At 42.3% G+C, this 25,893-nt stretch overlaps 2 protein-coding genes across 9 annotated transcripts in view; one reads left to right on the top strand and one right to left on the bottom strand.

The window, feature by feature from the left end:
* Positions 1–25,893, top strand: part of CSMD1 (CUB and Sushi multiple domains 1) — a 1,578,457-nt gene that overhangs the window by 878,279 nt on the left and 674,285 nt on the right. The gene's annotated exons all lie outside the window — the stretch shown is intronic.
* Positions 1–25,893, bottom strand: part of LOC145516302 (uncharacterized) — a 52,029-nt gene that overhangs the window by 23,912 nt on the left and 2,224 nt on the right. For 4 of the 8 annotated variants that reach the window (XR_014061284.1, XM_081517453.1, XM_081517454.1 and 1 more), the window contains 5 exons: positions 24,627–24,811; positions 14,458–14,526; positions 7,518–7,617; positions 7,322–7,421; positions 6,672–6,706 (listed from right to left, as the gene is read on the bottom strand). Coding sequence is in view for 7 of the 8 variants with exons in the window: in XM_081517453.1 (XP_081373579.1) it covers positions 6,672–6,706; positions 7,322–7,421; positions 7,518–7,617; positions 14,458–14,526; positions 24,627–24,660 (338 nt within the window). In the remaining variant the exon portion in view is untranslated. Of the gene's footprint in view, positions 1–6,671; positions 6,707–7,321; positions 7,422–7,517; positions 7,618–14,457; positions 14,527–24,626; positions 24,812–25,248; positions 25,337–25,893 lie in introns of all 8 variants that reach the window. The other 4 variants (XM_081517459.1, XM_081517457.1, XM_081517458.1 and 1 more) reach the window with 2 other exon arrangements.

Here is a 25,893-nt window from a genome sequence, read left to right as displayed (position 1 = left end):
AACTCTCACCCTCCATGGATCACAGCCTTGTCATGGTGAAGGGGCTTGTGTAATTCAGAGGCGTGTGTTGGCGGTGGCTTGCTGCAAGATCGGGGGCACTGAGCGTGTGCGCGCACAGGGCCTTTTGAAGGAGGTCGCTATTATCTTCCTTACCTCCACCATAGTTTGATCTCAAGTCAAACAACAGGGAGGGAACACAGCTCCACCCATCAACAGAAAATTGGATTAAAAATTTACTGAGGATGGCCCCACCCATCAGAATAAGACCCAGTTTCCCCCACAGTCACTCTCTCCCATCAGGAATCTTCCATAAGCCTCTTATCTTTATCCATCAGAGTAGATAGAATGAAAACCACAATCACAGAAAACAAATCAAACTGATCACATGGACTACAACCTTGTCTAACTCAGTGAAACTATGAGCCATGCCATGTAGGGCCACCCAAGATGGACAGATCATGGTGGAGATTTCTGACAAAATGTGGTCCACTGGAGAAGAGAATGGCAAACCTCTTCGGTATTCTTGCCTGGAGAACCCATGAACAGTATGAAAAGGCAAAAAGATAGGACACTGAAAGATGAACTCCCCAGGTCAGTAGGTGCCCAATATGCTACTGGAGATCAGTGGAGAAATAACTCCAGAAGGAATGAAGAGACAGACTCAAGGCAAAAACAACACCCAGTTGTAGATGTGACTGGTGATGGAAGTAAAGTCTGATGCTGTAAAGAGCAATATTGCATAGGAACCTGGAATGTTAGGTCTATGAATCAAGATAAATTGAAAGTGGTCAAACAGGAGATGGCAAGAGTGAATATCAACATTTTAGAAGTCAGTTAACTAAAATAGCCTGGAATGGGTGAATCTAGTTCAGATGACCATTATCTCTACTATTGTGGGCAAGAATCCTTTGGAAGAAATGGAGTAGCCATCATCGACAAGAAAAGAGCCTGAAGTGCAGTACTTGGTTACAACCTCAAAAACGACAGAATGATCTCTGTTATTTTCCAAGGCAAACCATTCAATATCACAGTAATCCAAGTCTATGCCCCAACCAGTAATGCTGAAGAAGCTGAAGTTGAATGGTTCTATGAAGACCTACAAGACCTTCTAGAACTAACACCCAAAAAAGATGTCCTTTTCATTATAGGGGACTGGAATACAAAAGTAGGAAGTCAAAAGACATCTGGAGTAACGGCAAATTTGGCCTTGGAGTACAGAATGAAGCAGGGCAAAGGCTAATAGAGTTTTGCCAAGAGAACGCACTGGTCATAGCAAACACCCTCTTCCAACAACATAAGAGAAGACTCTACACATGGACAGCACCAAATGGTCAACACCAAAATGAGATTGATTATATTCTTTGCAGCCAAAGGTGGGGAGGCTCTATACAGTCATCAGAAACAAGACCAGGAGCTGACTATGGCCCTGATCATGATATCCTTATTGCCAAATTCAGACTTAAATTGAAGAAAGTAGGGAAAACAACTAGACCATTCAGGTATGATCTAAATCAAATCCCTTATAATTATACAGTGGAAGTGTCAAATAGATTCAAAGGATTAGATCTGATAGACAGAGTACCTGAAGAACTATTGACAGAGGTTTGTCACATTGTACAGGAAGCAGGGATCAAGACCATCCCCAAGAAAAAGAAATGCAAAAAGGCAAAATGGTTGTCTGAGGAGGCCTTACAAATAGCTGAGAAAAGAAGACAAGTGAAAGGAAAAGGAGAAAAATAAGGTTATGCCCACCTGAATGCAGAGTTTCAAAGAATAGCAAGGAGATATAAGAAAGACTTCCTCAGTGACCAATGCAAAGAAAGAGAGGAAAATGATAGAATGAGAAAGACTAGAGATCTCGCCAAGAAAATTAGAGATACCAAGGGAACACTTCATGCAAAGATGGGCTCAATAAAGGACAGAAATGGTGTGGACCTAACAGAAGCTGAAGATATTAAAAAGAGGTGGCAAGAATACACAGACCTATACAAAAAGATCTTCATGACCCAGATGATCGCGATGGTGTGATCACTCACCTAGATCCAGACATCCTGGAATGCCAAGTCAAATGAGCCTTAGGAAGCATCACTGTGAATGAAGTTAATGGAGATGATGGAATTCTAGCTGGGCTATTTCAAATCCTAAAAGATGATGCTGTGAATGTGCTGCATTCAATATGCCAGCAAATTTGGAAAACTCAGCAGTGGCCACAGGACTGAAAAAGGTCAGTTTTCATTCCAATTCAAGAGAAAGGTAATGCCAAAGAATGCTCAAACTACCACACAATTGCACTCATCTCACATGCTAGTAAAGTAATCCTCAAAATTCTCCAAGCCAGGCTTCAACAGTACATGAACCAAAAACTTCGAGATGTTCAAGCTGGATTTGGAGAAGACAGAAGAACCAGGTTTCAAATTGGCAACATCCATTGGATCATCAAAAAAAGCAAAAGAGTTCCAGAAAAACATCTACTTCTGCTTTATTGACTATGCCAAAGACTTTGACTGTGTGGATCAAAAGAAACCAGAAAATTCTTAGAGATGGGAATTCCAGACCACCTGACCTGCCTCCTGAGAAATCTGTATGCCAGTCAAGATGAAACATTTATAACCAGACATGGAACAGCAGACTGGCTCCAAATCAGGAAAGGAGTACATCGAGGCTGTATATTGTCACCCTACTTACTTAACTTCTATGCAGAGTAAATCATGCAAAATGCAGGGCTGGATGAAGCACAAGCTGTAATCAAGTTTGCCAGGAGAAATATCAATAACCTCATATATGCAGATGACACCACCCTTATGACAGAAAGCAAAGAACTAAAGAGCCTCTTGATGAAAGTGAAAAGGAGAGTGAAAAAGTTGGCTTACAACTCAACATTCAAAAACCCAAGATCATTGTATCCGGTCCCTTCATTTTAAGGCAAATAGGTGGGGAAACAATGGAAACAGTGACAGACTTTATTTTGGGGGGCTCCAAAATCACTGCAGATGATGACTGCAGCCTTGAAATTAAAAACACTTGCTCCTTGGAAGAAAAGCTATGACAAACCTAGACAGCATATTAAAAAGCAGAGATATTATTTTACCAATGAAGGTCCATTTAATCAAAGTTATGGTTTTTCCAGTAGGCATGTACGGATGTGAGAGTTGGACTACAAAGAAAGCTGAGTGCCAAAAAATCCATGATTTTGAACTGTGGTGTTGGAGAAGATTCTTGAGAGTCTCTTGGGCAGGAAGGAGATCAAACCAGTCTATCGTAAAGGAAATCTGTCCTGAATATTCATTGGAAGGACTGATGCTGAAGCTGAAACTTCTCATACTTTGGCCACCTAACGTGAACAACTGACTCATTGGAAAAGACCATGATGCTGGGAAAGATTGAAGGCAGGAGGAGAAGGGGATCACAGAGGATGAGATGGTTGGACGGCATCACTGACTCCATGGACATGAGTTTGAGTAAGCTCTGGGAGTTGGTGATGGACAGGGAAGCCTGGGGTCCTGCAGTCCATGGGGTCATAAGGAGTCAGATACGACTGCGCAAATGAACTGAATGATCCATGCTGTGCAGGGCCACCCAAGACAGATGGGTCATAGTAAAAGAGTTCTCACAATCGTGGTCCACTGGAGGAGGGAATGGCAATATTCTTGCCTGGAAAACCCCATGGACAGTAGGAAAAGGCAAAAAGATGTAACACCAGATGATGAGATCCCCCAGATAGGAAGGTGTCCAATATGCTATTCGGGAAGAGTGAAGGGCAATTACTAACAGCTCCAGAAAGAATAAACACCTATACAAGAAATGTCTTAATGAACCAGATAGCTACAATGGTGTTGTCACTCATCTAGAATCGGACATCCTGGAGTGTGATGACAAGTGGGCCTTAGGAAGCATAACTACCAACAAAGCTATTAGAGGTAATGCAATTCCAGCTGAGCTATTTTAAATCCTAAAAGATAATTCTGTGAAGTTCTGTACTCAATATATCAGCAAATTTGGAAAACGCAGCAGTGGCTACAGGATTGGAAAAGGTCAGTTTTCATTCCAATCCCAGAGAAGGATAAGGCCAAAGAATGTTCAAACTATTGCACAATTGTGCTCATTTCACATGCTAGCAAGGTTATGCTCAAAATTTCTCAAGCTAGGCTTCAACCTACATGAACCAAGAAGCTCCAGATGTTAGAAAAGGCAGAGGAACCAGAGATCAAATTGTCAAAATCTTTTGGATCATAGAGAAAGCAAGGGAATTCCAGAAAAACATTCCTGTATGCTTCATTGACTCTGCTGAAGCTTTGACTGTTTGAATTACAACAAACTGTGTAAAATTCTTCAAGAGATGGGAGAACCACACCAACTTACCTGTCTCCTGAGAAACTTGTATGTGGGTCAAAAGCAACAGTTAAAACAATACATGGAACATGGGCTCGTTCCAAATTGGGAAAGGAGTACGTCAAGGTTCTATGATGTCACCCTACTTATTTAGCTTATATGCAGAGTACATTATGCAAAATGCCAGTCTGGATGAATCACAAGCTGGAATCAAGATTTCCAGGAGAAATGCCATCAAACTCAGATATACAGATGATATCACTCTAATGGCAGAAAGTGAAGAGGAACTAAAGAGACTCTTGATGAGATTGAAGGATGAAAGTGAAAAAGCTGGTTTAAAGATCATGGCATCCGGTCCCATCACTTCATGGGAAATAGATGGAGAAAAAATGGAAACAATGACAGATTCTTTTTTCTTAGGCTCCAAAATCACTGCAGATGGTGACTGCAACCATAAAATTAAAAGACACTTGCTCTTTGGAAGAAAAGCAATGCGAAACCTAGACAGTGTATTAAAAAACAGAGACACCATTTTGCTGACAAAGGTCTATATAGTCAAGACTGTGTTTTTTTCCAGTAATCATGTGTGGATGTGAGAGTTGGAGTATAAAGAAGGCTGAGCACTGAAGAATTCATACCTTTGAATTGTACTGGAGAAGACTCTTAAGACTCCCTTGGACTGCATGGAGATCAAACCAGTCAATTCAAAGATATCAACCCTGAATATTCATTGGAAGGACTGATGCTAAAGCCAAAGCTCCAATACTTAGGACACCTTATACAAAGAGCCCACTCACTGGAAAATACACTGATGCTGGGAAAGATTGAAGGCAATAGGAGACAGGGGTGGCAGAAGATGAGATGGTTAGATAGCATCATCAACTCAATGGACATGAATCTGAGCAAACCCCAGGAGATGGTGAAGGACAGGGAAGCCTGGTATGTTACAGTCCATGTGGTCACAAAGGGTTAGGCATCACTTAGCAACTGAACAACAACAATGGAACTCTCACTGCCATCTCATGAAGCAGCCTGGTCACAGTCTTGCCTCCTGGCAGATGAAGAACTGACAGGTAAGGTCAAGTGGAGACATCGGCTCAAAGTCACCACTAGGTGCTGGTAATGAGTTGACCAGGTGTGGCTGATAGTTCCTGTATCCGCAGCTTCACTCAGGGTCATCACAAGGTCTTAGGGTTGGAGGAGGGTTCCTCTGCCAGTCTTCCAGTGGGTGGTCTAGAGATGACCAGACCCAGGGCCTGGGATGGAGATTGGTAGGAAGTAGACATGTTACGCTTTTGTACTGTGGTGTTGGAGAAGACTCTTGAGAGTCCCTTGGACTGCAAGGAGAAGTCCATCCTAAAGGAGATCAGTCCTGAGTGTTCATTGGAAGGACTGATGTGGAAGCTGAAACTCCAATATTTTGGTGAAGAGTTGACTCATTGGAAAAGACCCTGATGCTGGGAAGGATTGGGGGCAGGAGGAGAAGGGGACGACAGAGGATGAGATGGCTGGATGGCATCACTGACTCGATGGACATGGGTTTGACTAGACTCTGGGAGTTGGTGATGGACAGGAAGGCCTGGCATTCTGCGATTCATGTGGTCACACAGAGTCGGACACGACTGAGCAACTAAACTGAACTGAACTGAGCTGAGACATGTCAGATATGAGATGCTACTCAGATTTTAAGGGCAAGGAATATGTCTACATTATTATTCTTAACTGCTGGGTAATAGTCCATTGTTTGAATTAAGCATTCTTTGCTCTTTCAGTCCCTTTTTCTGAGGAATGCTCCTGATTTTTGTTTCCTCAAAATGTTGCCTGAAAAGCAAGTTGTGTTAATATACATAATTCAGTTAAAGGAAACCATTACAACTTGTTATTTTATGAATACGTACAGATTCAGTGATGTGAGGAGATTGTTTCAAGTATTAAAATGATCTGTGTGTGTGCTCAGTTGCCCAGTCATGTCTGACTCTTTGCGACCCTGTGGATTGTAGCCCACCAGGCTCCTCTCCCATGAAATTCTCCAGCAAGAATACTGGAGTACATTGCCATTTCCTCCTTCAGGGGATCTTCCTGACTCAGGAATTGAACCCACCCACGACTCACATCCCCTGCATTGGCAGGTGGGTTCTTTTCCACTAGTGCCATCTGGGAAGCCCTAAAATGACTTACTGATTATAAAATGCATATAATGGTGTTTGACACATAGAGTTTGTATTATTGACCTGATTTCACATCCAATTATTGGGAGTAGCTGTTTGTATTTCTCTTCCCTCTTTATTTTTTACCCCAAAATAACTATTCTTGCTGAAAACCTATGCATTTTACCCACTTACTTTTCTTTATTCTTCTTCTTATCTTGGAAGGAATTCTATAAAAAATCAAATTTTTGTCATTTGTTTACAACTGTATTTCTAGAACTTAGAACAATGTCAGACACAGATTAAGCAACCAGCATTTAGTTTTAATAAGAGTAATGGTAGAAAATATCACTATAAACAACTGGCAAGGGTAGCAAGGAACTTGCATTTTGTATATAATAATATCATGAAGGATGACTATGTGCCCTCCCTTATCCTACGTGATTTCTGTCATCCGTGTACTTGGACAAGCCTGGTCATGAGGTAGCCCATGCGCGTAGACTGGACCAGGGCACCAAGGTTAAAGCATGCCCTTGGAGAGGGGTCAATAATGAGTGAGTCAGGAGCTAAAGTGGTCCATTCTGACTCACATGAAAGAAACAGTGTAAGAATTACCTGTGATTTGTAAAGCACAGGGCTTGTTTTTGTTACATTGTTTTTGTTCAGTGGCTAGCTTGTGTCTCTTTGCAACCCCATGGACTGACTGCAGCAGGCCAGGCTTCCCTGTCCACTGTCTCCCTGAGTTTGCTCAAACTCCCGTCCATTGAGTCAGTGATGCCATACAACTATATCATCCCCCGTCACCCCCTCCTCCTCTTGCCATCAAGCTTGATGGAATCATGTACCTGTGCACACATGAACATGCTGATATTGACACAGATGCAAACTTTTAAAAACAAAATGTTTTGGGTTTTGTATAATATATTTGCCAGGTTCTCCAGAGAACTAGAACAAAAAGGGGGTAAATGATAGGCAGTTAGATGATGAGTAGATTGATAGATGGATGATGGTTAGATAGATTGATTATAGGAATTGGCTCACATGATTCTGAAGGCTGAGAAGTCCCAAGCTCTGCCATTTGCAAGCTGGAAAATCAGGAAAACCAGGATATCCAGAGGCCCGGAACAAGGAGTGATGGTATCTGAGGGCAAGAGAAGATGGACAGAAAATGGACAGTGCATCTCAAGTAGAGACAGCCCTCCCTTCACACTTTTGGAGGGTGAGGCCCCATATGGACTGGTTGATGCCCCCCATATCCACACTGGAGATAAAATCTTTGCTCGTTCTATCTATTCAGATGCAGACTTCTCTCAAAAAAACTCTCACAGATATATCCAGAAATAGCATTTAACTCACTGTCTGGGCATCCCTCAGCCTGGTCAAGTGGACACATGAAATTAACCATCACATGTAAGTGTGAACTAGAGGGATTCTAGAATCAAATTCCAAGATGACCAAGTCACTCACCATTGTAATTAGGCAAAAAAAAAAGAAGAAGAAGAAGAAGAAGAAGATACTACAGAAGCTTTGAAATGCTTCAGTTAACATGTTGCCCACTTGGGGGAACTCAGACCTGGGAATGTGTGGAGGGATGCTCTTTATTGACAAGAGTTTTGCAGGTGGCTGTATACCAGGTGGCTCAGTGGCTAAAGAACACCCCCTACAATGCAGGAGATGCAGGAGGTGTGGGTTTGATCCCTGGGTTGGGAAGATCCCCTGGAGAAGGAAATGGCAACCCACTCCAGTATCCTTGCCTCAAGAATCCCATGGACATGGAGTCTGGCAGGCTATAGTCCATGGGGTTGCAAAGAGTCGGACATGATGGAAGCAACGCACTCGCATGCATCCACAGGGCCACTGTTGCTGGCTTATTTCCTCTCTTTCTCTACATTCATACCCATACCAGCCATTCTGAGAAGCAAACACATAATTTCCCTCCTCCTCCCCATATTACACACCACCGGGGAGTGACTGTTGTTCTTGGAAGGAAAACAGAGGTTATTCTGCAGGGCTCAGCAAAGAAATAGAAGAGTTATATCGCTAACTGGAAATATAAAATTGCCCACTATTGTCTTACTGTTATTGTAGCAGCAGCTGCTTTAGCCACATTTTCATTGTGGTACCAGGGGCAATGCATTGTTGCAAATATTGCCTCATCTCCCCAGTCTAGTGCCCTGGGAGAGCTGATTACAGAATAAGCACCTGCCAAGGTACATGAGTTACTATAGAAAACACCTTCGCATTGAGCAGCATTGCCTGTATTTGTTGTCAGAAACCTCTTCTAACATTATGATGTCCAAGAGCCTTTATCAGTGGGATGAGTAGCAGTGATGCAGGGAATAGGCTGTAATGTGGCAGACTCAATATGTGCACACCCAGGGGAGATAGTAGGAGATGAGATACCCAGTTGTGAGCGGAACATGAAGTCAGAGGCAGCAGTTCTTACCGTGAAGTGCAGCCTTCCAATTACACACATCAATTAAATGGTTTAAGTAGTTTATCACTAGAGTAATAATCTTAAATAATTAAGGGTCTTTATTAAATATTAATTTAGTACACTAGAACTCATACATTTAGTTTTCAATTCTTCATGTTTTAAAGAACTTGTATATATTTCTGTTCATGGGGTTCTCTCAGCAAGGATACTGGAGTGATTTGCCATTTCCTCCTCCACAAAATGATTAAGCAGCATCACAGACTCAGTGGACATGAATCTGAGCGAATTCTGGGAGGTGTTGAAGGGCAGGGGAACCTGGGGTGCTGCAGTCCACAGGGTTATGAAGATTCGGACATGACTGAAAAATAATAATGTATTTCTGAGTTTATTCACTATGCCAAAGTGAAAACGACAGCCAGTTGTGGATGGGACTGGTGATAGAAGCAAGGGCGGATGCTGTAAAGAGCAATATTGCATAGGAACCTGTAATGTTAGGTCCACGAATCAAGGCAAATTGGAAGTGGTCAAACAGGAGATGGCAAGAGTGAATGTAGACATTTTAGGAATCAGTGAGCTAAAATGGACCGGAATGGGTGAATTTAACTCAAATGACCATTATATCTACTACTGTGGGCAAGAATCCCTCAGAAGAAATGGAGTAGCCATCATAGTCAACAAAAGAGTCTGAAATGCAGTACCTGGAGGCAATCTCAAAAACGACAGAATGATCTCTGTTCGTTTCCAAGTCAAACCATTCAATATCACAGTAATCCAAGTCTATGTCCTGACCAGTAATGCTGAAGAAGCTGAGGATGAATAGGTCTGTGAAGACCTACAAGATCTTTTAGAACTAACACCCCCCCAAGAGATGTCCTTTTCATTATAGGGAACTGGAATGCAAAAGTAGAAAGTCAAGAACATCTGGAGTAACAGGCACATTTGGCCTTGGAGTACAGAATGAAGCAGGGCAAAGGCTAATAGAGTTTTGCCAAGAGAACGCACTGGTCATAGCAAACACCCTCTTCCAACAACACAAGAGAAGACTCTACACATAGACATCAACAGATGGTCAACACCGAAATCAGATTGATTATATTCTTTGCAGCCAAAGATGGGAAGCTCTATACAGTCAGCAAAACCAAGGCAGGGAGCTGACTGTGGCTCAGATCATGAACTCCTTATTGCCAAATTCAGACTGAAATTGAAGAAAGTAGAGAAAACCACTAGACCATTCAGGTATGACTTAAATCAAATCCTTTACAATTATATAATGGAAGTGAGAAATAGATTTAAGGGACTAGATCTGACAGAGTGCCTGATGAACTATGGACGGAGGTTCATGACATTGTAGAGGAGACAGGGATCAAGACCATCCTCAAGGAAAAGAAATGCAAAAAAGCAAAATGGCTGTCTGAGGAGGCCTTACAAATAGCTGTGAAAAGAAGAGAAGCAAAAAGCAAAGGAGAAAAGGAAAGACATACCTATCTGAATGCAGAGTTCCAAAGAAGGAGAGATAAGAAATCCTTCCTCAGTGATGAGTGTGAAGAAATAGAGGAAAAGAATAGAATGGGAAAGACTAGAGTTCTCTTCAAGAAAATTAGAGATACCAAAGGAACATTTCATGCAAAGATGGGCTTGATAAAGGACAGAAATGGTATGGACCTAACAGAATCAGAAGATATTAAGAAGAGGTGGCAAGAAGACACAGAAAAACTATACAAAAAAGATCTTCACGACCCAGATAATCACGATGGTGTGATCACTCACCTAGAGCCAGGCATCCTGGAATATGAAGTCAAGTGGTCCTTAGGAAGCATCACTACAAACAAAGCTAGTGGAAGTGATGGAATTCCAGTTGAGCTATTTCAAATCCTAAAAGATGATGCTGTGAAAGTGCTGCACTCAATATGCCAGCACATTTGGAAAACACAGCAGTGGCCACAGGACTGGAAAAGTCAGTTTGCATTCCAATCCCTAAGAAAGGCAGTGCCAAAGAACGCTCAAACTACTGCACAATTGCACTCATCTCACATGCTAGTAAAGTAATGCTCAAAATTCTCCAAGCCAGGCTTCAGCAATACGCGAACCGTGAACTTTCAGATGTTCAAGCTGGATTTAGATAAGGAAGAGGAACCACAGATCATATTGCCAACATCTGCTGGATCATCGAAAAAGCAAGAGAGTACCAGAAAAAACATCTATTTCTGCTTTATTGACTATGCCAAAGCCTTTGACTGTGTGGATCACAATAAACTGTGGAAAATTCTGAAAGAGATGGGAATACCAGACCACCTGACCTGCCTCTTGAGAAATCTGTGTGCAGGTCAGGAAGCAACAGTTAGAACTGGACATGGAACAACAGACTGGTTCCAAACTGGGAAAGGAGTACATCAATGCTGTATATTGTCACCCTGCTTATTTAACCTACATGCAGAGTACATCATGAGAAATGCTGGGCTGGAAGAAACACAAGCTGGAATCAAGATTGGTGGGAGAAATATCAATAACTTCAGATATGCAGATGACACCACCCTTATGGCACAAAGTGAAGAACTAAAAAGCCTCTTGATGAAGGTGAAAGAGGAGAGTGAAAAAGTTGGCTTAAAGCTCAACATTCAGAAAACTAAGATCATGGCATCTGGTCCCATCACTTCATGGGAAATAGATGGGGAAACAGTGGCTGACTGTATTTTTGGGGGTTCCAAAATCACTGCAGATGGTGACTGCAGCCAAGAAATTAAAAGACACTTACTCCTTGGAAGGAAAGTTATGACAACCTAGACAGCATATTAAAAAGCAGAGACATTATTTTGCCAACAAAAGTCCATCTAGTCAAGGCTATGGTTTTTCCAGTAATCATGTATGGATGGATGTGAGAGTTGGACTACAAAGAAAGCTGAGCACCAAAGAGTTTATGCTTTTGAACTGTGGTGTTAGAGAAGACTCTTGAGAGTCCCTTGGACTGCAAGGTGATCCAACCAGTCAATCCTAGAGGAGATCAGTCCTGAATATACATTAGAAGGACTGATGTTGAAGCTGAAACTCCAATACTTTGGCCACCTGATGTGAACAACTGACTCATTGGAAAAGACCCTGATGCTGGGAAAGATTGAGGGCAGGAGGAGAAGGAGATGACAGAGGATGAGATGGTTGGATGGCATCAGCGACTCAATGGACATGAGTTTGGGTAAACTCCGGGAGTTGGTGTTGGACAGGGAGGCCTGGCATGCTGTGGTCCATGGGGTCACAAAGAGTCGCACATGACTGAGTGACTGAACTGAACTGAACAGATGTATGTATATGTACATATACACAGATGCATACTCATACATGCAGACACACGCTCACACACTCAATCAGAAATATATTTTAAAAAATTTCCCACTACCTGAACCAGATCGTGAGTAAAATCAAAAATTCTATTATCCATTATGCATTTCTCAGTTTACGGTAAAATTTCACATAAATTTGGATTACTTTATTGACAAACATCTGAGATGAGGCAGGATGAGACTGAATAGAGGACATCTTTTACAATCCCTGGGACTCAGAATTTCAAGCATAATGGTTCAGACTTTGTCTTTTTAATTTTTATTCCTAAAGACTCTAGTCATCTGAGAGGCTTTTGTATCTTTTTGTTCTGTCTTTAAAAAAATTAATTGAGGATTTAACTTTGCTCAGAAAAGCAAAGAAACTAGAAAAAGAAGCATCTCTGAAACAAAATCTTCATGGCGAGTTGCCTGAGCATAAAATCCAAGTCGTTTATGGAATGATCTGAGAAGATACATGGATATTCAGTAAATATTTTCTACTTCTCACTGTTGGGTTTATGATTCTCTTTGTTTTCTTGGTTAAATGGATATCTTGAGAAATGACTTGATCCAGTAGAACTTGTTTGCCTTTAATTTCATCAAAAACAGCTGAAAAAGTCCTTCAAGATACAACTCCTTGGCTTACTGATGGTGAGACCAGATTCTGCAAAGGTGACATGTCTAACTCAAGTTATTTCTGATGGAAACTTTTAGGCTTTCTTCAGAGTGCAGCCTCCTATCTAGTTTTTGCCCTGTAAGGTGGCCTCGGATGAAACTGCTGAATTGATAGCTAGTTGTCTCCTGAATGCCTTTGTCCCCAAGGCAACCACTCAGTGGCCCCTGCTCAGAGCTCTCTTGGGCTCCCACAAGGGACTCGCCCCCTTGGCCCTCTTTCCTTGGTCATATTCATTTCCGTTAAGTTCTTCTGGTTCCACAATGGAAACTCATGCAACAACCTCAAGAAAACAGAGGGTTCCACAGGAACTGGTACCATTTATCCAAGATTAATTGAGAGAGGGACATTCTGCCCCTCCCATAATAGGGCTGCAGCTCTTCAACCATCCAGCAAGCTCACTAGGATTAAGGCTATGCATTCAACCACCTGGTTTCAAAGCTCAGCTCTTCAAGAGTGCAGCTGAATACCTCTGGGCAAATCATCTAGGCACTCTATGCTTTAGTTTTTTCATTTGCAAAAATACACAGGTAACAGTGGACACCTACTCATAGGTTGGGAGAAATAAATGCAACCTTGCATGTACAAAATAAAAGCACTCCTTATATCTTATTGCTGTTATTATTAGGGATCACTTATTCAATCTCTACCCAGTATATGTAAATTCTGTGCCTCATAACTGCTGCCCATTCCTAATTTCTGTTTCCCCAATTTTTGCTAGCCTAGTGATACTAAGGCTAACTTCTAATTCCATTCAATATATCTTTAAGTTTTAGGTTTTCTTCCTAGAGTTCATATTTTTAATAACCTATATTAAATTCTGAAGTGGAATCATATCAACCCAGCTCTATTAGCTGTGTTGCACAAGTGCTTGTCCCTGATTTATTCATTGTGGTGGGTTTTAGTTGGTAGGCGTTATTATTACTGTATCTGCCAGAGAATCCTCAACTCTTACCCAAGACCTCAACATTCCTCTCTATGCAGGACTGTATTCCTACTGAAATGGATTTTCTATTATCTCCTTCCTTCAAAGGCCGGCATTCAGCAGAAATCTGTATGTGGAGATAAATCCTTAGATACAGATGGCAGACTGGTGGTGCCAGGGGGTGGAGAGGGCAGAGGGCAGACAGAGGAACTCCTCCATGGGCATAAGGAGTTATATTTGGAAATGATGGAAATGTTTTGAAGCTAGACAGATATGGTAATTGAAGAACATTGTGAACACACTAAATGCGGTTGATTTATTCACTTCTGAGTGGTCACTTTTATGTTATGTGAATTTCAACTCAATGCTTAAAAAAGTATATATATATATTACAAAAGGACTAGAAAGACCCTTCCATATATTCTCACCCAAAAAAAAGCTATTCTTCCAAGTGACATGACAATATGGTCATGTAGATAGAATTAGTAGATAGCATGATAAATACAGCTAAGCTACTTGTTGGGGGAGGAAAGTCCTTTCCATCCTCTTATATTCTGCAATGGGGCCTGTTAATTAAACTCACAGGAGACAGATTAACTGGAGAAAAACACATGGATTTTACTTCATATTTTTACCTGCCCATCGGAGCCTCAATGGGAAAAATGAAGACCAAAAAATGTTGTTATGACCAAGGGCTTGTATACCTTAAAAAAAAAAAAGAATAAATGTGTGAGGAAGTGACAAGACCAAGGAAAAGGGATTTAATAAATTTATAATTAAAAATAAAGAATTCCTTATGTTTATTGCTAACAACAACAACCAAAAAAAAAGCAAAAGGGATTTAAGATCTTAAATGATAGCAAAGTGATGAGAACATACATGGGAAACTAATGGGAGGTGAGCATCATTTCAGTGGGTTTGTCTGTCCAGCCCCATTCCAACATTGACCCCCATCTCTGGTGACAAGACGCTTCTCTCCTCCTGGTGCTGGGTGAGTGCTCTTCTCAGGGGAAACTTCATGACCTGCTTTCAGGAGGGAAAGGGGAAGGCAAGGGCCCCTCCTGCAGCTGCTGTCTCTCAAGTGTCTTCACCACAAAATAATCAACATGCCAAAGCAGTGTGTTTGGGGGTGGCATGTTCTGAACCTCTTCATACACAAGACACCATGGCAGTCAAGCTGGACCTCACCTCTCCCCCATGCCAAGAGCCAGGGGATCACTCCACACACGTGTAGAAGCCCTTGCTGGTGCCCACAGGTGCCCTCAGCCTGCCTCTGAATTTTCTGCAGCTGGGCCAGCGGTCCCATCCTCACCCCCCTCTACTCTCTGCATCTCTGCCTGAGGACTCCTTGCTGCTGGAGCCTTTTCAGCACAGAGCAGCCTGGAAGTGCCGGGAGCATAAAGCCCCCTCAGCCAAGGCGAGGCAGGAATCGGCGGTAAATCTTCCCACCTTTATCCCCCAAATGTTGGTTCTACATGGTTCCCTAGAAAGAACCCTGAGTGGATTGAGACCCAGGTGCCCAAATCAGTGCCCCAGTCATCAGTGAATATGTTTTCCCTTTCTCCTTTCACTTCCCTATTCCCAGGACCACTCTCAGACAAATTTCATGCATCCAAGTCTTTGTTTCAGCATCGATGGGCCTTTGATCAGACAAAAACTAAATAAACGCATTATCTCATAGAGTCTTGTAGAAGCCTTTGGAAGTGGATGCAAATATTATACCGTTTTGCCTTCAAATACTAAGAGTAATAGAAATTCTAAGTGCTTTGCCCAAGGACCTACAATTATTAAGTAACAGAACCAAAATTTAATATTGATCTGTGTAACTCCCAAGCTCATATTCATAAGCCCAACACTGTATTTTATATAATTGAATCAAGTTGTAATAATATCTATCTTGGCTAGAGGAAGAGTATCAGCATGTATAGGCCCTAATGAGATACTGGACCTCGAGAACTGTCATCTATAGTTCCTGAAATCACAGAAAGAAAGGCAAACCTTTCTTCCTGTTAGAGATACAAAACATTCCTATGAGGAATCCTCGCCAGAAAATTAAACCTGAATCTTACCAGGGCTCTATCTGGATGATGATTTACAGACAGTCAAAGGACAGAGAAGAATGCAAAACGTCTTTCCAGTGATACGATGAACAAAATCTACCGGCAGGAATCTCTACAAAACACTGCTCATTGTATGCAAGTAATAGACTGTAGTGCGTGGGAGTGAGAGAAAAAACTGAAAGAGAAACTATAGAATTTTAATAGAGATTTCAGAGACACATCAGCCAATCACAACATCAACACCTTATTTGAATCCTAAATATATATTTAATTTTTATAATGAGATAACTAGGGGGATTTGAATCCTGACTGATGTTTAATGATCTCAAGGGATTACTGTGAGTATGTTTACATAAAATAATGGTATCCTAGACATTCCTTTTAAGAAGCATCTTAATCTTTTAGAGATGCATACTGAAATATTTATGGACTTCTGAATTTATGGTCTGGTGTTTGCTTCAAAACAACCTGGGTATGGAGGGACATTTGTAAGACTATAGATTTAAAAATAATAAACAATAGATACGAGTTGGTAATTATTGCACTTGAATGGTGGGAATATGTGGAGTGTCTATGCCTTTATCTGTAGTTTTGTTTATGCTTGAAATATTTTTTTCATACTGAAAAGTTAAAGAACACAGCAACCATTGGCAAGAAACAAGACACTGAAGCAGTAAATTATGCTACCTATTATAACAGCAAAGCAGTTCTCTTTATCACCTCTAACATATGTTTTAAAATATCTGGCATAATATAAATTGTATTGTGTTTGAGCCTGTCATAATATTGGGTTAAGAGACTCATCTCTGAGTGAGTTCCTGGCTACTCCTATCAACCTGGAACAGTGGATGATTTTAGGTCCATAAAGTAGAATAAGGACAGTGTCCCTGGTGAGGATAAATGCCAAGGTCAGTCCCTTAGAAGGAAATCTCAACTTTTTTGATGGTGGGGGTAGCAGAAGGTGCAGTTGTAGGTACTAAGAGCATAAAATGTACAAAATTCACTGGTGGTTGCAAACTGTCAAGTCAAATCGATCCCTACCATTAACGTGCAGCCAGAACAGACATCAGTCGGTTGAGGGAGACTGGGTCTGAGAGGCCATCACAGGTGGAGTTCTTTGCTCTGAACACCCAGAGATTGGCTCTGTCAAACGCGATAGTGCTCAGGTCCAGGGAACCTGAATCCCACCGATTACGTTGCCTCAGATCCTGTGGAAACCCATGATGCTCCCATAATTGCAGAGAGAAGTAATTATCAGGGGCTGTGAATGCCAGGGAGTCCAAATATTTCTCCCTCTAATCTAACCTCTTAGGAAGCGAAAAATATCAGCAGGAAGCCGCGTCATCCTGTCTCTGGTGGGATCACTGTTTTGGGGGAAGGAAGTTCCAGAAGCCATCATGGTGACCACATGGTCTCCTCCTAAGTAGACCCATTTGCAAACAGAAAAGTGTCTGATGGATGAAGAAAGAATCGAAGTTTGAGGATAAAAGTGATATAAGGGTCTTAGGGCTTTGGGCACAAACCCTTGAAGCCTCTGAATCCAAAGAACCTCCCCACTGAGCTTTGATGACAGGATCCTGGGAGAAGGATTTAGGAAAGTGCTCCCCTCGGCCTCACCCATCCTTCTCACCAAGGTTCACTAGTGAGCTTAAACCAGTCAGCGTGTTGCTTTATAAAGCTGCTGTGCTCTCTCTCTCCATCTCTCTGTCTCTCTCTCTGTCTCTCTCCATCTCTCTCTGTCTCCATCTCTCTCTGTCTCTCTCTCTCTCCATCTCTCTCTCTCTGTCTCCATCTCTCTCTCTCCATCTCTCTCTCTTTCTGTCTCTCTGTCTCCATATCTCTGTCTCCATTTCTCTCTCTCCATCTCTCTCTCTCTCTCTCTGTCTCTCTGTCTCTCTTTCTCTCTCTCTCTCTGTTCTTATTCTATAGTATACTTTGCTGAGAATAACCCATTACCCCTCTTTGTAAGTGTGTAACGGCCATTTACCCTAGCTGCGAATGTTATTTCTCTTTCAAGATGCAGATAACTGGACCTAAGGACTTATTAAGGATCACTGATCTTAGGGCCAGCAAGTAGTGGCAGAAGGAGATTGGAAGGGTCCTGCTCTGAGGCCCACCAGGAAACACCGCCTACTTCCATGTCTCACGGATGCCGGTGGGCTAAAACATTTCCCCAGCGAACACTGCATCATACGACACAGGGAACAGTGAGCCTTCATAACCTGAACTGGTTTTAAGACAGCAGTTATATCTTAAACATAGTAAATCTTGTCATGAGAGAGTTTGCCGAATAACCAACAACATGATTTTCTGGATGCATCCATGTTAACTCTCAAAGTGCACTTTTCTGGTTGACTTGCTTAGATTACTTGGAGAATTATTATTGCCAGATCTTGAATTAGAGGTTTTGCTGGTTGATTTGGAGATCAGCCTCAGAGCACAGGCACATATTCTGTGACAATATATTTGCATGACATCATACAGGGGCTTCCCAGGTGTCTCTGGTGGTAAAGAACCCCCTGCCAAGGCAGGAGACATAAAAGACGTGGTTCAACCCCTGGGTCGGAAAGATGTCTTCAAGGAGGGCATGGCAACCCACTCGAGCATTCTTGCCTGGAGAATCCCCATGGACACAGGAGACCAGTGGGCAACAGTCCCATGTGGGTCAAAAAGAGTCAGACATGACTGCTTGACTTAGCACGCACACACACGACATCATACATGGTCATTTTAAAACTGTTGCTTTACTGAGTTAGATTTTCCATATGGTTGGTGTCAATATATCTAAAAAACTGTACAGTATCTTTAAAATGTCATGTGTTAATATCACTACCCACGTGCTCAGAAAAAATCTTGAATTATTAGGAGATTTAAAATTACAGAGGCAGATGGGAGGTTTCCATAATATTGATATTTACTTAAAAACTCAAATGTCATCATCAGAAAAAATATCATTCAATTACTTGTCCAGAAACAGCTGACTGTTTATTTTCAGGTAAGAAACAGCAAATATCCCAATGTGAAAACCTGAATATCTCAAGATGATAAGCAGAGTTCTAAAAATGACCGTGGTGACCCTTGACCTCGTCTGGTGCTCTGACTTTGAGTGATATGATGTGAAGTCCCTCCTGAGATTTGGCTATATTATAGGGCACAGTTGACTTTAAGAAAAAGACATTGTCTTGGGAATTCCATCATAGTCTAGTGGCTAAGATTCCAGGCTCCTGGTACAGAGGACCAGTGTTCTATCACTGTTCAGGGAACTAGAACCCTCATGCCGCAACTAAGACCTGGCACAGCCAAATAAATAAATACTAAGAAAGAAAGAAAGAAAGAAAAGAAAAATACAGTCTTCAGTGGCCTGGACCGAATAAAATGAGCCCTGCCAAGGCACTCTTCCTGAAGAGTCTGTGTGTGAGAGACTCAACACGAAGGAGATTCTGCATTTCATTGACAATGGATGGATGGGGTCACATGGCAAGGAAAGGGGGCTGGTCTCTGGGAACTGAGAGTGATCCCAGGGCATCAGCCTGCAAGGAGGTGGGGACCCCAGTCCAAAAGCCAACAACCTGATTGAACCCGGGGGAAGATTATTCCAGGGCCCCCAGAGAAAGAGTCAGCTTGGCCAATTCCTTGTGTGTTAGACCCAGGCCAGAGCACCCAGTTGGGCTGTACTGGATATCTGACCTACACAATCATGAGACAATGCATTCTTGCTATTTTACATTCTGTTGCTAGCACAGTGGCCCTATACCTGTAGGGGGTAGATTCTAGGACCCCTTACAATAGCAAAATCTATGGATGATCAAGTCCCTTTTATCAAATGGCCTGTAATATCCACATATAAACTATGCACATCTTCCCGTATACTTAAATTCATCTCTAGATTGCTTATAATACTTAATACAAGGTAAATGCTATGAAAATAGTTGCCAGCACATCATAAGTTCAAAATTTTGCTTTTTGGAACTTTCTGGAAATTCAGAAAATATATATTTCCAATCTGTGATTGCTTGAATTCAAGGATGTGGAAACTACAGATATGGAGAGCCAACTAAGTACACTCAACGTGACTTGCTAGTTTTTCTTTTATGTAAAAGCAGTGCTCTGCGAAAAAGCAGCTAGTTCACCTCTGAAGTCAAAGCATTGCATAAGCATTTCTCCTCAAGATGAACACCATTCTTTTATGTGCAGCAGAAAGACTATAAAAGTACTTCCAATTTCATAAGCAGAACATTAAAAAGTCATGCACTAAAGGCTGAGACCTCATAAAATTTATTTTTTTCATTGCTGCATCCTTGGCATTCTTCACTAAAGCATCACGAGGAATGGGATGAATCTGGTGCCCTGGGTGCCCTGCCTTGATTCAGGCTGAGGCTCCAGCAGGCTCTGGCCCCTGCCACTGCCTCTTTTTTTTTTTATTGGACTTTTGTTGCTTTGTTGTTTTTATTCAGTCACTAAGTCATGTCTGACTCTGCAATCCCATGGGCTGCAGAACACCAGGCTTCCCTTCACCATATCCCAGAGTTTGCTCAAACTCATGTCCATTGAGTTGGTGACTCCATCCAATCATCTTGTCCTTTGTTGCCCCCTTCTCCTCCTGCCCTCAATCTTTCCCAGCATCAGGGTCTTTTCAAATGAGTCAGCTCTTTGCATCAGGTGACCAATTTATTGGAGCTTCAGCTTCAGCATCAGAACTTTCTCATGAACATTCAGGGTTGGTTTCCTTTAGGATTGACTGGTTTGATCTCCTTGATGCCCAAGGGACTCTCAGGAGTCTTCTCCAGCGCCACAATTTGAAAGCATCAATTTTTTGGCGCTCAGTCTTCTTTAGAGTCCAACTCTCACCTCCATACATGGCTACTGGAAAAGCCATATACGGACCTTTATGAGCAAAGTGATGTCTCTGCTTTTTAGTTGTTTTACAATATGTTATTTTCTGTAGTACAGCAAAGTGAATCAGCTATATGTATACACATATCCACTCTTTTTTGGATTTTCTTCCATTTAGGTCAACACAGAGCACTGAGTTGAGTTCCCTGTGATATATAGCATGTTCTCATTAGTTATCTGTTTATACATAGTGTGTATATGCGTCGATCCCAATCTCCCAATTCATCCCACCCCTCTTTCCCCCCACCCCCAACCTTGGTGTCTATATGTTTGTTCTCTACGTTTGAGTCTCTCTTTCTGCCCCGCAAATAGGTTCATCTGTACCATTTTTCTATATTCCACATATATGCGTTAACACAGAATATTTGTTTTTCTCTTTCTGACTTACTTCACTCTGAATGACAGTCTCTAGGTCCCTCCATGAGTGAAACAAGCCAAGAATGTCTTGGTATGAATGTGAAAGCAGTTCAGACCTAATAGGGCCCCCAGAAGGTCTTGGAGGCTTGGCATATGCAATAATCTTTGAGAACTGCTAGGAAAATTGATCTCATCTATTTCCAACTTTGCAGATGCATCTGTAAGCTGAAAGTTCCCCAATGCAAATCTCTAGCCCCAGTCTTCCCCCTGTTTAGGTGCATATAGCCAAATTCTTAGCTCCATGTCTAATAATGGGCATACTGAACTCAGCACACACAAAACCACATCTTACTTCCTACACAGTTTAATTCTTTCCAGACCATCATATCACAATATGTGCAGGATGGTCTAATTAGAACACCTAACCTGAAAGGACTTCAGTTTATAATTGAGAATCCAGAAAAAGCAATTTCGGAGCAATTTACAGAATACTATGTTACAGCACATGCATTTCATGCCTGCACAGAAAAGTTCTACTGATGGGAAATTTCCCCAATGTGTTCTTTTCTAAGGTGAAATTAGTAAAGTATTAATAGGGATATGTTGGTAATTTCAGCAACAGGTAAGGTTTACAGATCAAATTTCAGAGATAACAGCAGATTCTTTTCATGAAAGAATGGTCAGATCTCTTTTAGGTCGAGGCAAACACTGTCTTACGCTTAGTCAGGATCAGAAGCTTAATCAATGTGCTGATTCCTTAGCTCTGAGGCTTCAAACTATTAAAGTCACTCTCAAGTTCATCTGAACTTTTATGAAAGATCGATGTCATTACACTTAAATGTTTTTGCCTTCAACTGTCTGACTCTCCAAGTTGAAGATATCTGCGTTTTTATCTCTTACAGTAACTACTTACGTTTCTGACACATCCCTATGTGTACAACACACTAATTCTTTATACCGGCTTTGTGGGGCTTTTGGTGATGGGAGGGGAGAGGGGAAGAGGAGGATGTCACTGGTCTCTGTGATATTTAGGGTTATCGGTGTTTTCTATTAGAAACTTTCAGCTGCTTAGTGGCCCCTCAGTCCCTGCTGTCCAGCATCTCCAGTGCTTCCTCCAGCATCTCTCAGAAAATGCCCTGTAATTAATTTCTCAAAGTGGCTTCTGACAATTCTTTCAGAGAGAAATTTTATTATTCTCATGTAAAGAGTTTACATTTTGTGCCTTTTATTCAGCACATTAAGTTTGATTTAATATACCAGTTAATGAAATTAATGAGGCTTTCCAAATCCATTGGGGGAAAACAGCAAAATAATACTACTTACAAAGTCATAATAATTGAAGTAAAAGTGGGGAAGAAGCAAATACTTTTCAATCGAAAATACTGTTCGAGTTCAGAAACAAACAAACAAAAAAGTCTAAAAGTCTGTTTCTTTCTCGTTTCACACATTAGAATACCGCAAGCTGCTTCATTACCAGCAACTGATGGGAAAATGATGAATTCAGCCCCTTGTGGGCCAGTTAATTTTTTGGTGCTCACGGTGTAAACCTGGTGCATCATCCAACAGGCCTGATTATAAAAAGCTGAGCTAGAAAGGTTGCGGAGTGAACTCCCATGGGTCCTCACCTACTGAAAATCTGCAACCCTACACCCACAGGTGCACACATCACAGTGCACACACATGTTCCCCATCCAGGGGCGGAGCTGCTGCTAACAGAGCAGGAACAGTGACTGGACTCACGAGTGTCACCAGTGAAACAGCGTCTCTTTGAGAACCGTACAGAGGCTACAGAAAGAAATCCATGTGTGTGTGTGTGTGTGTGTCAACCGCGCGCGCAGCCGGTCCTGCGGTTGTTCAAAAGCACAGTCAGAGCCTCATGCCTTGTAGGGCTGCTGTGAACAGGGTCAATGTCTGAAGGCTTTACAACTCTGTCCTCTGAAATCAGTTTCCCAGGGCTGAGTTCACATGCCTGCTACTAGACAGCATTTGAGCTTCCCCAGGGGTCACAGATGAGAAATATGCTTCTATTCTTTGCATGAAAGAATAAAGACTGGGGCCACGGTTATGATGAGTTATCTCCCACTGTGAAGTGCCACCCCTGCTGGAGAGTGTCAGGCAGTGAATACAATACACCTGTGAGGGGCACTGAATGGTTTACTTCTGCATAAAAGCGATGATGGTCCTGGAATGTATTGTCAACAGTTCATCCCCACAGCCAACAGGGCACATGTATTATCCTGGAGCTTATATTGCTTATGCAAACATTTTACATCAAATTAACCATAATGAGGGCTTCCCTGGAGCCTTAGCAGTAAAGAATTTGCCTGCAATGTAGGAAACGTGGGTTCAATACCTGGGTTGGGAAGATCCCCTGGAGAAGGAAATGACAACCCACTCTTGCCTGGGAAATCCAGTGGATAGAAGACAGAGGTGGGCGACAGTCCCACCTTACACATTCCTATAAGATGAGCACTTGGAGAATCTTTCGTTCTATTTAGGTGACTCTGGCTGGGGTGGGGACCTGGACGGGGGGCTGATCAGCAGAAAGACCAAGTCGTGATTAAAAGATTGGCATTTACAGTCCCACTCCAGGACAAGATCCCCTGGAAGAGAGCATGGCAATCAACTCCATTATTCTTGCCTGAAGAATCCCGTGGACAGAGGAGCCTGGTGGGCTACAGTCTATGGAGTCACAAAGAGTCAGACAGGACTGAAGTGACTACCACTCCACATGTCCAGAGATGGGAGAAGGGCTAGAAATCGAGTTAAGGGTCCATCGTGCCAACCTGTGTGTGTGCTAAGTCTCTTCAGTCGTGTCCTACTCTTTGCAACTCCGTGGACTGTAGCCCACCAGGCTCCTCTGCCCATGGGATTCTCCAGGCAAGAACACTGGAGTAGGTTGCCATGCCCTTCTCCAACCTGAATAAGCCTCTATTAAACCTCAGTGGTACAGGGTTCAGAGAGCTCCCAGGTGGGAAAACACTCACACCTGGAGGGTTACCCCAAGTCCATGGGTAGAGAGGTCCCTCCCAGACCTCACCCTGTGTATCTGTTCATCTGTACGCATGGCCTTTAATGACCTGGTGCCTTAAGCAGGCATTTCTCTGAGTTCTGAGAGCCACTCTAGCAAATTAACCAAACTGAAGGATGGGAGCTTTGGAGGTTCTGATCTGCCACTGTTTGTTCAGGAGCACAGATGACAACCGGAACCCAGGACTGACACGTGATACGTGTGTGAGGGGTGGGGGCAGTCCTCTGGGACTGAACCCTTCACCGGTGGGCTCAGAAGACGGTGTCAGAGCTGAGATTCTAGGACACCCAGCTGCTTTCCCTGCATTGGTGACCAGAGTGATGAGCTTCGAGTGAGGAAGGCAAGAACCCAGGGAAAAGCTAGGACATTCCTTCACAGCCAGCAACATGTATTTAAAGCGTAGCGTTTGTCCAGTTTGAGGACCAGAGTGTGTTCTGTGTGAACCATGGAGGTCCAGCCTTACCTGCCAGCCCTGCCCAGAAGCTCTCCTTGTGCATTGCCAGTTATGTGCCTGCAAGTCACCTTACATTTCAGAAGAAAAGGCTGGAGTTAATTCTCTCAGCATCCGCCTTGTCACAAAGCAGAGAGGGAAGATGGGAACTCTGCTCTGAATTTAGTATGGACTTTCCTTCCTTCTGTAGGATCTGCCTAGAATAAGAATGAGAGAACAGAATATCAGGCACCTTAAAATTCTAGCCCTTTAACCTAATCCATGAGACAGAAAGCAAGCTGTGGCTCAAGAGTTCAGGAAATTTTAGGAGCGAGACTGGGGGCTCAGATCTCCAGGCTTCCTGGACAGCACCCCTGCCCCTTCCCACTGAAACTGACCATGTTTATGAAACAGTTCCCCAGCCTGAAGGGTGGAATGCTTTCTGGTAGCCAGACTGGGAAAACTGGGAAACTTTGGTAGGAAATCTTTTCACACATGAGATACAGGCAAGAAGAGTGTGTTAAGGGGAAAATATATACCATCTTTATTGGGAGTGTGACAATTATCTAAGATAGTTCTATCCCCAAGCCTCTGATATTCCCTGGACCTCAATAGAAGACAGTGAAGGGGAAAAGCTGTTTTGGGGGCATCTCACCTCACCTCTGTGTTCCCCTTTCCCCCCAAGTTTTGTGCCTCATCTCTTGGTGACCTCCACCACCACCACCCATTTTGGAGCAAAGTGCCTGAAATAATAAAGTGTGTAGATTAACCCAACAAGTCATTACAAAGCTAAGTAAGAAATCTTTTCTCCCATTGTATTCCAAGTTAAATCCTGATGGTTCTCATTGACAAGCTGAAACACAGGGAAGCATATTGTTTCCCTCAAGTCCATGATCTGTTGACCATGTGGGGATGATTAAGTTAATTGCCTTCCTTCCAATAAAGAATTTTACTGTTAATTGCACTTTAAATTAGTAAACAATGCAGTAACCAAGTGTGTGGGTGTGCCCACACTAATACTTCAGACATATTATTTGTGTTTTAAAAACTCCACATATAAAAGTGTCTTCTTTTAATTTGAAAGTGCTGTTCAGTGACATTTGTCGAAAGAGTTCTGATACTCCATAACAAGGAGTATCAGCAACTTAATATCGTGAAGCCCAGTAAATACCTATCTGTGACTTTGCAGATACAAATGATCTCTTTTTAATACCAAACTGAAAGAGGACAATTTTCCCAACCAAAGAAGGGATAACTGGCTGATTTAAGAATAAAAATGAAATTTGAGAATCCAACTCCT

Source organism: Giraffa tippelskirchi, chromosome 8 (assembly GCF_054371585.1).
Source record: "Giraffa tippelskirchi isolate mGirTip1 chromosome 8, T2T-mGirTip1v1.2.pri, whole genome shotgun sequence".
NCBI lineage: Eukaryota > Metazoa > Chordata > Mammalia > Artiodactyla > Giraffidae > Giraffa > Giraffa tippelskirchi.
The sequence above is the reverse complement of the archived record's forward strand: the minus strand, read 5'-3'. Positions and strand labels throughout refer to the sequence as shown.